Source organism: Bos indicus x Bos taurus, chromosome 8 (assembly GCF_003369695.1).
Source record: "Bos indicus x Bos taurus breed Angus x Brahman F1 hybrid chromosome 8, Bos_hybrid_MaternalHap_v2.0, whole genome shotgun sequence".
In the NCBI taxonomy this organism is placed as follows: Eukaryota; Metazoa; Chordata; class Mammalia; order Artiodactyla; family Bovidae; genus Bos; species Bos indicus x Bos taurus.
Genome location: NC_040083.1, coordinates 28761534 through 28774824, shown reverse-complemented (window position 1 = coordinate 28774824; position 13291 = coordinate 28761534). Strand labels below are relative to the sequence as shown.

General features: G+C 40.3%; 1 protein-coding gene across 2 annotated transcripts in view; it reads right to left on the bottom strand.

The window, feature by feature from the left end:
- TTC39B (tetratricopeptide repeat domain 39B) overlaps positions 1 to 13291 on the bottom strand; it is a 151611-nt gene that overhangs the window by 93829 nt on the left and 44491 nt on the right. Inside the window, exon 2 of one of the 2 annotated variants that reach the window (XM_027549203.1) lies at positions 10019 to 10053. The exons of the other annotated variant lie outside the window; for it this stretch is intronic. Within the exon in view, the coding sequence (XP_027405004.1) occupies positions 10019 to 10053 (35 nt within the window). The remainder of the gene's footprint in view (positions 1 to 10018; positions 10054 to 13291) is intronic. 2 annotated transcript variants of the gene reach the window in all.

The following is a 13291-nucleotide window of genomic DNA, read 5'->3' as shown; positions in this document are numbered from 1 at the left end:
GAGGTAGACAGAACCTCCCCACCCCTGCCCAGAGTGAGCAACTGGAGTTCCTTCCCTGTGGACAGGAACTCGAAAATATCAATATTTTTTTATATTCTGGATATTCAATGTCAATTCTCGAATGCAGGACAGAAGGCTGGGCCTACCCAGATAAGAGATAAGAGGCCACATATTTCTTATTCTCAAAGTCAAGAAGACCTAGAAAGCTCCTTGGGGGTCAAATGGAGAGTGATGCCAAGGCCACCCATAGGCCTCTTCGCTGGAATCCATCTTGACTGAGAGATGCATGTACATATGGGAGGATCCTGAGATATACCAAATATGAACTCAGAACAAGGCAAAGCAAAATGACTGGCCAAAGAAAAGCTGAAAGAAATACCCCATAAAAGTGATTCAAACTACCACGAGGACATGGCTCTCTCTGTCTGCCCGTGTGTCTATCCACACATACTGTACTCTTTCCTCCTAATAAACACTTTACTTGTTTCACTCCTTTCCATCTTTGTGAGAATTCTTTTTACACAAAGCCAAAGGGCCAGAACCTTGTCTGCCATAAGCTGACCTCAATCTGGCCAGAAACACAAACCTTGCTTCAAGCCACTGCAGGCTGAGGCCACCCAAAATCAATATCACAGTTAATTTATGAACAGACTTTACTTACACCCACCACTATGTTGTCAGATACAGTAGTTGTCCTGGGCATGAAGAATACCCAGTCATCAGGGCACCAAGAAGTACACACCAGGGTGGAATTGTTAAATCAAGAAGCCAGAGACTATGGCAGAGCTAACCTTCTAGCAAAATTCTATTGACCATTACATGGGACTAAAGTACGGTTCCTCCCTAAGAGACGACCTCCTATGCAAATAAGTCAGAAACTTCATAAGCAATTTTAATTTTCAGAAAGGACATGCTCAATGTGTCACTGTTTTTTTTTTTTTTTAAATCTAATTTTCCTTCCAGTTCTAAATGTTAGAGATGTTTGTACCATCTGCTGCTGCTGCTGCTGCTAAGTCGCTTCAGTCGTGTCCGACTCTGTGCGACCCCATAGACGGCAACCCACCAGGCTCCCCCATCCCTGGGATTCTCCAGGCAAGAACATTGGAGTGGGTTGCCATTTCCTTCTCCAATGCGTGAAAGTGAAAAGTGAAAGTGAAGTTGCTCAGTCGTGTCAGACTCTTTGCGACCCCATGGACTGCAGCCTATCAGGCTCCTCCGTCCATGGGATTTTCCAGGCAAGAGTACTGGAGTGGGGTGCCATCGCCTTCTCCATTAAGATCTACCAGCTAGCAAATCTAACAACTTTCCAAAATAGTTGTTATTACAATTGTTACCACAAAAATCCAGAACTAGGAAAGACTACATCTGTGGTAGTGAATTAACTAAGCAGAAAAGGAGAGTAGGAGGTAAGTTTTCTTTAGTGGAAACACTTGAAACCTCTCCTCATCTGTTCATTTGCACCTTTTCATTACAAATTCAGGAGAAAATATTCACAGGAAGAAATTAATCACCAGGTTGGCAAGAGGACCACACCCTCCTACAGCGAGGCTGAAGCATTGCTATCTGCACATAAAACCAAAATATGTAGTTTGATCAGCATAAGGAAAAAGAGCTATACCGAGTTTAGCAGCTAACAGATCACAAAAGAAATGTCATGGCATGATAAATATACGTGTTGGGAAACCCTAAAACTAGGACAAAATAAAAGTTCACATAAAAACCAGTTAAGAATTTTTTACAGTTAACATATACTTGTAATCAGAGAGAAAACATACAGAGTAGGTTAAAAGAAAAATATAGAATAACAGATTTCTTCAGTAATATTTTCAATTTCAGAAAGGGTCAATAACTCAGGAGAGATGGTACAGAACATGACACTCTATGTTGTGGAATACAGAGAAACATCCAAGAGAGCTTTCCCTGTAAATAAAGCATGTGTGTGCTCAGTCCCTCAGTCTCCTGCATCTCCTACGTCTTCTGCAGTGGCAGGCGGACTCTGTAACACTGAGCTACCTGGGAATCCGAAGTGAAAGTTAAAGTGTTACCCACTCGGTCGTGTCCAACTCTTTGCAAACCCCTGGACTGTAGCCCACCAGATTCTTCTGTCCATGGGATTCTCCAAGAATACTGGATTGGGTTGCCATTCCCTTTTCCAGGGGATCTTCCCAACTCAGGGATTGAACTCACGTCTCTTGCGTTGCAGGCAAATTCTTTACAGTCTGAGCTACCAGGGAAGCCCAAAAGTACAACCTACTGACTTTCAAATGTTATCTGGAAACATTTTTAGTCATTTTGAAATTTTCTTACATATATGACACATGTTTCTATCCTCTTAAATAGAATATACTAGATATAACTTTTTTCCAATGTCTCAGAGACAGCATTATTAACATGACTTTCTCAGTGGAGATTGACAGTGACCAGGATAGGGGAGCAGTAAAGTACTGATATTTAAAGTACTGAGCACCTACTCTTTGTTTATACATATTATAATATTTAAATTGAATTTCATTTTATCTCCTCAATAAATCTGTGAGCGCATGAAGAAACTGAGACTCAGTGAAACTGTCCCAACAGGTCCACCAGGTAGTAAATGAAGCTGAAACTGGTAATCAAGTTCACTGTCAAATCCAAGGGGTTGACTCTCCAGAAAGGTACATCTCAGCGTGTGTACCCGAGCAAAGTAAAACCACACTGCTGTGCTTTGGAGTTCTATGATTGTACATCGTACTTACTTTCTTCTTTCTCTGCCATTTTTTGTTACTATCAACAAATAACTATATCTGTTATATATAGTAATAGTATATTACTAACAACAAATATAAAACCACCCTCTCACCATACCTCCTAAGACTCCAGCAAAGTTATACTAAAAAGCATAAGTCTAGTCACATTCATTGTAAATGGAAGTCTCATTGTAAATGGGAAGTCAATGTAGATCGAAGTCTCTACTAAGGGCAAGATTTTTAGAGCATGGGCTTGAAGATCTACTTTGGCTACCCTTTTTGGAACTGGACTCTACTTTAAATAGGTAAGGTTCTCTATTAGGTGAAATGTTACTATTATGTGTTGCTACACGAAGGTGAGAGAAGTGGGTACCAAGGACATTTTGGCAACACCAAAAAGGATACACAAAACCGTTTAAGGAACAGTCTAGGGTGTCACAGGTAATAATGCACATCAGAAACCTAAAAGAACAAGGCAAGTTCTAGAACAGAGAAGCCTTTGGATTTGCTAAACTGAACAAGACTGAGCTGACAGGGAAGTTAAATTTGGAAGTAAAAAAATACTGGCATGGCAGAGAATGGATACATGTATATATAGGGCTGTGTCTCTTTCCTGTTCACCTGAAACTATTACATTGTTAATGGGCTACACCCCAATACAAAATTACAACAACAGCAAACAATGCTGGCAACAGCTGAAGACAGGCTGAAAGAGGCAATGCATGGAAAAGAAAATGTTAGATAACCAGAAAGTGAGGTAGCATTAAAAAACTATTGTTTTCAAGATGAGAGGAAAAAACGTAATACATGGTTGACAGTCAGATAAAAGAAGCCAAGACATACAAATTTCCCAGGAATTTCACATTTTCAGAGTTCACCGTGGGTTTCTGATAGTCACGAATCAAAAACATCTCTGTCACAGGACATTTTTGGAGGCCATTCTCCTGAGAACCAGTCATACTAATATTGAAACATCTAAAGCAGATAGAATAGTTTTGTGCAAAAAAAAAAAAGAATAGTTTTGCGCAAACACAAAGAGGCACAGATCAAAGGACCGAAAGAGAAAGCCCCCAGAAACAGAGCGTTATTAGTTTAATGAGTTTATTACTTGATGGAGGAGGCATCATACATACATTTTCTTTTACTCACAGACTTAGCAAATGGTGTTGGAATAGTGTGCTGGCAATGTAGGGGTTGGCATGAGATGGGGATCTAAATTAACTTCAGTTGGGTTAAGTTCAGGGATTTCTTTTTTTTAGTTCAGCTAAAATTTTCTGCCTGCTGGGTGTATTTCTGAAAAAGGGAGTTGAAGTCACCAATGATGGTAACGAAATCATCTATTTCTCCTTATATAATAATTCTATTTTTGCTTCATGTAGTTTGATGCTCTGTTGCTAGGTATCTACACACTAAGAACTGTTATGCCTTCTTGGGAGATTGGCCCCTCTATCATTAGCTAATGCCTTTCTTTATTCCTGATAACTTTCCTTAGTTTAAAGTCTGCTCTGTCTAAAATTAGTACTGCTATTCCTGCTTTCTGATGATTATTGTTAGCATGGTATATTTTTTCTCAATTTACTTTTATTCTATGTGTCTTTTATTTAAAATGGGTTTTGTTGTAAACAACATATAGTTGGACCATACTTTGTGAGATACTCTAATAATGTCTTTTAATTGGTAAATTTAGACCACTGACATTCAAAGTGATTATTGATATAGCTGGATTAACATCTACCATGTTCATCACTATTTTTATTTCTTGCCCTCACTTTTGGAGAAGGAAATGGCAACCCACTCCAGCGTTCTTGCCTGGAGAATCCCATGGATGGAGAAGCCTGGTAGGTCGCAGTCCACGGGGTCACACAGAGTCGGACACGACTGAAGCGACTTAGCAGCAGCAGAAGCCCTCACTTCTTGTTCCTATTCTTGTCTTCCACTCTTTTTCTGCCTTATATTGTTTTGATTGAACATTTCATATGCTCCATTTTCTCTCCTTTCTTAGCATATCAGCTTTACTTCTTTTTTTACTTTTTTTTTGGTGGTTGCCCTAGAGTTTGCAATACACATTTACATCTAAGTCTGCATTCAAACATACTGTACCACTTCACAGGTAGTGTGAGTACCTTATAACAAGACAATACTATCCTCCTTCCCATTGCTTGTATCGCTGTTTTCATTCATCTCACTTAGATGTGAGCATAGACAAGTGCGTGTGTGTATATATATATATATATATATATATATCTTTTGTGTGTATATATATATAAACATAAGTATATATAACCAAATACACTGTTGGTATTATTTTCAACAAACTGCTATCCATTAGATCAATTAAGAATATGAAAAAGTATTTTATTTTACTTTGACTTATTCCTTTTTTGATGTTCTTCTTTTCTTTATGTAGATCTGATGTTCTACATATTATTTTCCCTCTCTATATAGAACTTCTTTTCGTGTTTCTCATAAGGCAGATCTATGGGTAACAAATTGCTTTAATTTTTGTTCGCTTGAGAAAGCTTTTATTTCTCCTTTACTTTTGAAGATAATTTCACAGAGTACAGAATTCTAGGTTGGTGGTTTAATCCTCTAAACACAAATATTTCACTCCACTTTCTTTTGCTTGCCAGGTTTCTGATGAGAAGTTAACTTTGCTCCTCTAGAGGTAAGGTGTGTTTTTTATTTTAGGAATCTATCTTTGCTACTCTGTAGTTTACAGGTGATAGATCTATCAAGAGGTTACTTTTTGGTGTTCATCCTATTCAGTGATCTCTTACCTTACTGGATTTATGGTTTGGTATCTAACATTAATTGTGGAAATTATCAAACATTATTATTTCAAATATTCTTCTGTTCCTTTCTTTTCCTCCTAGTGTTTCCATACAACACCTGTTGTACTTGTCCTACAGTCCTTGGATATTCTGTTCTGTTTTTAATCAGTCTTTGTTCTCTTTGCTTTTCAGTTTTTGAGGATTCTATTCAGCTCAATTGGTAAAGAATCCAGCTGCAATGCGGGAGACCTAGGTTCGATCCCTGGGTTGGGAAGATCCCCTGGAGAAAGGCATGGCAACCCACTCCAGTATTCTAGCCTGGAGAACCCCAGGGACAGAGGAACTTGGTGGGCTGCAGTCCATGGGATCGCAAAGAGTCGGACACGACTGAGAGACTAAACTCATTCAGGATTATATTGCTCTAGCCTCTAGCTCAGAGACTCTTTCCTCAGCCATGTCCAGTCTAATAAGTCCATCAAAGGCAGCTTTCAATTCTGTTAGTGTTTTCAGATCTCTAGCATTTCTTTTTGGTTCTTTCTTATGACTTCCATCTTTCTGTTCACACTGCCTATCTGTTCCTGCAGGCAGGCTCTCTATTCACCCATAGAGCCCACAGCATATTCACCATAGTTGTTTGAAACCCCCACATCCCTGCTATGTCTGGTTTAGATGTTTACTCTGCCTCTTCAAACTGTGTTTTTTGCCTATTGGTCTGCCTTGTAATCTTTCTTGGTGGTTAAATATGATGTACATGATAAAAGGAACTGCTGTAAATCAACCTGTGGTCACATGGTGGTGAGGGGGTGGGGAGGGGAAACGACTGACACTCCTATGATTAGGTCACAGTCCTTAAGGGAGCCTGTGCCTCTGGACTGGGAACTGCTCAAGTGTTTCTCAGTTTTTCTTCTCAGGTAGATGGGACAGGATGGCCAGAGTGGGCTGGAGTTCCCAGGTCAGTTAGACTCTGGTTAACTACTCTCCCCTGAGGGTAGGCCTTGTTAAGAACAGTCAACTCTGGTATATTTCAGAATGTTCCTTTTCTCCTTACCCTGCAGGATGCCCAAAGGGATTTTTTCTCCTCTGTTTACTGTGGGAATCTGGTAAAGCTTCTAGAGGCAAATCTCACATTAGGAGGGGAGGGGGCTTCACATGAGAGATTCCCCTGTGGTTCTTAACTCCCAGAGTTGTTTACACTAAGCCTCCACCAATTCATCCATCACAGCTGAGGTCTTCCAGTCCCAGCTTTGGCTCATACACCATACTCCCTGTATTTGCCCTTCTGACCCTCTAGTATTGGGCATTGGGATCTGCCCTGTATCCTCCCCTTTCCTTTGGCTCCAAAATGAATTGTGGATTTTTCAAGTCTGTTAAGCTCTTTACTTGTTGTTAGGACAGAGTGGTGACTTCAAGCTCCTTACATGCAAAGCCAGAAACCAGAAGTCAAGATCAGAAGGTTTTTGTTTCTCTATAATTTGATTTTTTAAAAACTAGTCAGTGTTAGAAATTGCTGACAATGCCTTTCAAACCCAGAGGTAAAGCCGCTGCCAGTTTAACACAACCAGTGAAAATTCAAGGAAACACAAGTTTTAATGTGTATTGCCCATTGGTCACATCAATTATACCAGCTTGACCTGTTTTCATCTCTGAGACCTGAACCCATTTCTGATGTGTGTCCAGTGTTCCAGTTTCTCACTGGGAACAGCAGAGCCTCCACTGTGAATTCCAGTAACCAGCCCCATAGTCAGACCCTTTTCTACATCCTGGATTTCAGTCAACCATGCACCTCAAGCTCAGTTCCTGCCAATGCTCAGAGCAGAGCAGCAGCAGCAGAGTGGAATAAGATTTCTGGATGGCAAATAATGCACTCACCTTAAAAGTAATTTTTAAAATTATACAAGCAGATTGTCTTCCAAAGAGTACAGCATGAAAAGGGAAGGGGAGGAAAAGTAACATTACAGTGGCAAGACTTGACAAACACTATCTCAAGCCAAGTGATTAAGTTTAGCCTCTACAATAGTAAGCCAGGTTGATAACATGTACCTTTGATATAGTGTGATGAGAATGATACCTTACATCTGTGGTCTACCTCCCCAAAATACATGAACTCAGTCTAATCATGAGGGAAAAAAAAAAAAAACAGATAAGTCTCAATTGAGAGATATTCCACAAAACAAATGAGTAGTCTCAAAACTGACAAGGTCATCAAAACCAAGGAAAGTCTGAGAAACTGTCACAATCACGAGTAGGCTACAGAGACAGGACAAATAATTATAATGTGGTGTCCTGAATGAGATCCAAGAACAGAAAAAGGATACTACATAAAAACTAAAGATATCTGAATAAAGTATGGACTTTAGCCATAACAACATATCCATATTAGATTATTAATTGTGACAAACGTACCATTCTAATGTAAGAAATTAATCACAGGGAAAACCAGTGTGGGATATATAGGACTTTCCATACTATGTTCATAATAGTTCTGTAAATCTGCAACTATTGCACAGTAGCAAGGTTATTTTTTTAAATCCTAATCACAATTAAGTTCTTTTTAATCACATATATATTCGATGACAAACACTAAAAACTTTGGACAGTAAAAAAATGTGCAACTCTAACATAAAAATAGCAATTAAGGGAAAGTATCTGTAGCAAATAGAACCAAAGATGAAAGTGTATATACATACGTAAGTTCATAAGTATGTATGAGAAACAGTGAGAAAAAAGTTAAATAGGCAAGAGAAGACTAGAATTCATACATAAGGGAATGCAACAGACTAAACAATGATGATAAGAAAAAAAATGCGGGGTGGGAGGGGTATACCACATGGCTTGTGGGATCTCAGTTCCCCAAGCAGTGATTAACCCCAGGCCATGGTAGTGAAGGCCTGGAATCCTAAACATTAGGCCACGAGAGAACTCCCAGAAAAAAAAAATTTTAACTAAACAATTAGGTATCACTAAAGTAGCAAAGGGCTTCCCTAATGGCTCAAATGGTAAAGCGCCTGCAATGCAAGAGACCCAGGTTCAATCCCTGGGTCAGGAAGTTCCTATGGAGAAGGGAATGGCTTCGCACTCCAATATTATTGCCTCGAGAATTCCATGGACAGAGGATGCTGGCGGGCTACAGTCCACAGGGTCACAAAGAGCTGGACACGACTGAGCGACTAACACTTTTCACTTTTTAAGCAGAAAAATGGTTTCAAATAATACCTAGGGATGATGATGCTACACATACACATTGTTCATAGCTAAAATAAGATAAAATTCAAAAGATAAAATTCTTTTGAAAGTGCTGTGGACTGAATTCAGTTCAGTCGCTCAACTCTTTGCGACCCCATGGACTACAGCACCTCAGGCTTCCCTGTCTATCACTAACTCCTGAAGCTTGCTGAAACTCATGTCCATCAAGTCGGTGATGCCATCTAACCATCTCAGAATTGCATTCCCCCAAAATTCACATACTGAAGCTCTGATCCCCAATGTGATGGCATTTGGAGATGAGGCCTTTGGAAGATAATTAGATTTAGATCAGATCCTGAGAGTGGGGTCCTCGTGACTAATGCCCTTATAGGAAGAGCACCTAGAGACCTCTCTCTCTCTCTCTCTCTCTCTCTCTCTCTCTCTCTACCTGTGGAGACACAACGAGGAGGTGACCATCTGTAAACCAGGCAGAGAGCTCTCACCAGAACCAAACCACGCTAGCAACCCGATCTCTCACTTTCAGGCTCCAAAACTGTGAGAAAATTAACTTCTGCTGTTTAAGCCACCCAACCCATGGTATTTTGTTATGGCAGCCTGAGTTGACTAGTACACAAAGGCAACTTGAAAAATATCACATAAAGAGCAATAAAAATAGTCATCCCTTTTATAGCCAGTAATCCTACATTGGTGAAGTTAAAACTTTCAGAGACAATTCAAAAATATAACAAAACTATACATATTAAAATATTCCCTAGTTTTACTAAATGTCTAAGGAGAAATGAATAAGTAAACTGTAGTGTTCCATTTGATCTAATATGACATCATTTAAAATCATTACAAAAATTATATAGGCATATAGGAAATGCTTATAATAAAACTAAGTGCAAACCAAAAGCAAAAATCTACAGTATGAGGCCAATCATGTAAAGAAATATGGGCAAGATATAAAAGGGTTGCTGCTAAGTCGCGTCAGTCACGTCTGACTCTGTGCGACCCCACAGACAGCAGCCCAACAGGCTCCTCTGTCCCTGGGATTCTCCAGGCGAGAATAGTGGAGTGGGTTGCCATTTCCTTCTCCAATATAAAAGGGTTAGCTGTAAACAAAATTTAATTTGTTGGAAAACTTTTTTCTTTTATTTTAGTTTAAGGTTACAAGAAATCTGGCTTAATCACATCCTAAATGTTAAATTATAGAGAACTGAATTTTTCCAACAATAGTCACTATACTCAAAAAAATGAGAATGAAATATTTATTTTTTTTAAAAGAAAACCATCAATTTTCTCTACTATATACGTTTTTATTACGTTACTACTTACACAGAGAGGGTTTCCAAAGCATCTTCAAAGATGTCCTGGGGGAACAAAAAACACAATGAGTGTCTCAGGAATCAAGAACTTTAAACATAAAAGAGACTTGTGCGTGCTCGCGTGCATGCATGCGCATGTGCCCAAGCACATGTGTGCATGCCTCCCAGCAACAGAGTGGGGAGTTTGGGTGGGCTGCAGTGGAACCACTCCACTTAACGCTCACTAATGTAACTCCTTTCAGAGAAATCAAGCACATGGATGTAAGTGAGATTTAACTTAGATAAGTTTTTGTTTTTTTTTAAATAAGACTAGTAAAATACTCAGCTAGCAATCAAACTGGGCTAATTTGAAGAAACTGTGACTCCTCTAAAGGAGTCTTCAGTCTCAATCAACCCAGAAGCACAATGAGACAAATAACAGGACTTGCCCGATTCAGTCATGTCTTTCTCCCTGGCTGGCCACGTTAGCACCCCTGGGTCTTTGTGTAATATCCAACCCCACTACCCACCCAGCAAGTCTCCCTGCCGCCAGACTGTTCTCTACAGCATAGAGGGCAGCCTTTTCTTTATGCCACTGGTCTGTTCAAAAGTTGCACACACATGCACACTCACATCTGCTTACAAATCCACACATGTACCCCACACTCATACACACTGACTCACACACTCACAAGCTCACCCGTAAACTCACAGACACACACACTTAGAAACACACATACACTCACACACAAACTTACACATACACAAAGTTCCCTCATAGGTGCAAAAATCAAATCCAAGCTCCTCATCCAGTTATCTGGGACCCACTGTAACCTAGTCGAATCTTCAAAGCCTCCTTCCCTCACATTCCTTCCACCATTTCCACAGCCACACACAGGACCATCCTGGCCTCCCTGCCCCCACGCTTCACATCTGCCATTCAATTCTTCACATAACAGCTGAAGTTACTCTTCTTTCTCTTCTTTAATAAGCTCACATCATACTACTGCTTTAGACTTCTTTAAAACCTTTCCACTGCACATAGAATAAATCCAAATTTAATAAACATCCAAGACCTACTGTATAGTATAAGAAATATTCAATATCTTATAATAACCTATAATGAAAAGGTTTCTGAAAAAGAATATATATACACAATATATGTGTGTGCGTGTGTGTGTGTGTGTGTATATATATATACACACACATATATGGGTGCTTAGTCAGTCATGTCTGACTCTTTGCGACCCTTTGGACTATAGCCCACCAGGCTCCTCTGTCCATGGAATTTTCCAGGCAAGAATACTGGAGTGGGCTGCCATTTCTTCCTCCATGGATCATCCTAATCAAACAATTGAACCCATGTTTCCTGTGTCTCCTGCATTGAAGGCAATTTCTTAACCCACTGAACCATCAGGGGAGGCCTATATATATATATATATATATATATATAAAACTGAATCACTTTGCTATAAACTTGTGTTGTGTGCTTAGTCCTGTTATTTGTTTCATTGTGCTTCTGGGTTGAGTGAGACTGAAGAGTGTGTGCTTAGTTGCTCAGTCGTGTCCAACTCTTGAGATCCCATAGACTGTAGCCTGCCAGGCTCCATGGGATTCTCCAGGCAAGAATACTGGAGTGAGTTGCCATTTCCTTCTCCAGGGGATCTTCCCAACCCAGGAATCAAACCCAGGTCTCTTGCATTGCATGCAGACTCTTTACCGACTGAGCTACAAGGGAAACCTATATAATACAAACTTGAAACACTGTAAATCAACTATATTTCAATTTTCAAAAAGAACAAGGTAGAGTCCTGAAATAAAAATAAAATTCAAATTCCTTCTCAAAAATCTATGAAGCCCCTAAACGACCCTGCCAGCCTCTGACTACCCCTCTGCCCACTGGCCCCCTTACTCACTCCACTTCAGCCACAGTCTGTCCTTCTGTTCCATGCACAAGCCAAACTCATCCCATGCCTCTCTGCATGTCCCTTTCCTAGAATGTTCTTCACTCAACTCTTCCTATGGCTGACTCACTCTCATCTTTCCATTTTCAAATCCTCTAATAAACCAAATTAAAATTACTAAGAATAGCAGCATACTAATATTTTCCCATCATCTGATTTCTTTCCTTCTCAATACCATTCTTAATATCATAATCTCTAATCATCTCATTTGTTTATGTGGTTACAATCTGTCTCCATCAGGGCAGGTTCTCATTTATCACATCTACATAGAAATCACCAGGGCTTGGCACAGAGTTGTTGCTCAAAAGATAGATGTTGCTTAATGAATGAATTGAGCTTGGGCCATCAAGGCAGTGATCACATCACCTCATTTAGAGCTATAACACAGAAATGAAGAAAGAGGACCCAAGAGCTTTTCTCTCATTTGATTATTAATACTGAACAATGTATACACCATACTACAGCTTCCCTGGTGGCTCAGATGGTAAAGAATCTGCCTGCAATGCAGGAGACTAGGGCTCAATCCCTAGGTCGGTAAGACCCTGGAGAAGGGTTTGGCAACCCACTCCAGTATTCTTGCCTGGAGAATCCCATGGACAGAGATGCCTGGTGGGCTACAGTCCATGCAGCTGCAAAAGACTCAGACACAACTGAGCGACCAAAACACATACAACATACTGACTCTGCAGGCAGGCAGGAAACAAAATGTGTAAATACGAAAAAGAAGAGACATTCTAAGTAGTGGCAGAACTGAGCTGAGAATTTGGGAACCCTGATCTATTGATCTACATTCATACCATACTCTGTAAGGGAGGTGGAGTCAGGGGCAATTCCATCTTATTCCTCAGTCTCCAGAGACTAATGACTGGAGCAAAAACAGAAGCTCATAAACCAGCCACTGAAAGAAAAAGGAGCTGGCCCTCCAGCAAAAGAACCTAAGCCAATGTATAGGCTTCTCTGGCCTATATAAAAATTTCTAAGAAAAGACTCCTTTCTCCAAATCAAAAGTCTGAAGAGGCTCTTGGCATCACCAACCTTGTCATTTTGAATCACAGCCCAGTTTACCATCTGAAGGGTTGCAGAGAAGGTGAAAGACTAGGTTCTCCAGGAACCCAATTCTAGCTGTGATGACCAATTAAATTTACCTGTGCCAGACACCAGCTCATGGTCCCTCCAGCATTCCTGTTAACCCCACCCAGGCCGACCTGTACCAGGAACGGGGGATGCAGAGAGCATGCTCCTGAGAGCTTCTGTGCACCTGACCCCCTCCTCACAAACCTCAACCCAGAACAGAGCACACAGCAGGCACAGAGACATGGAGTGGGCTTCAGGAAAGATAG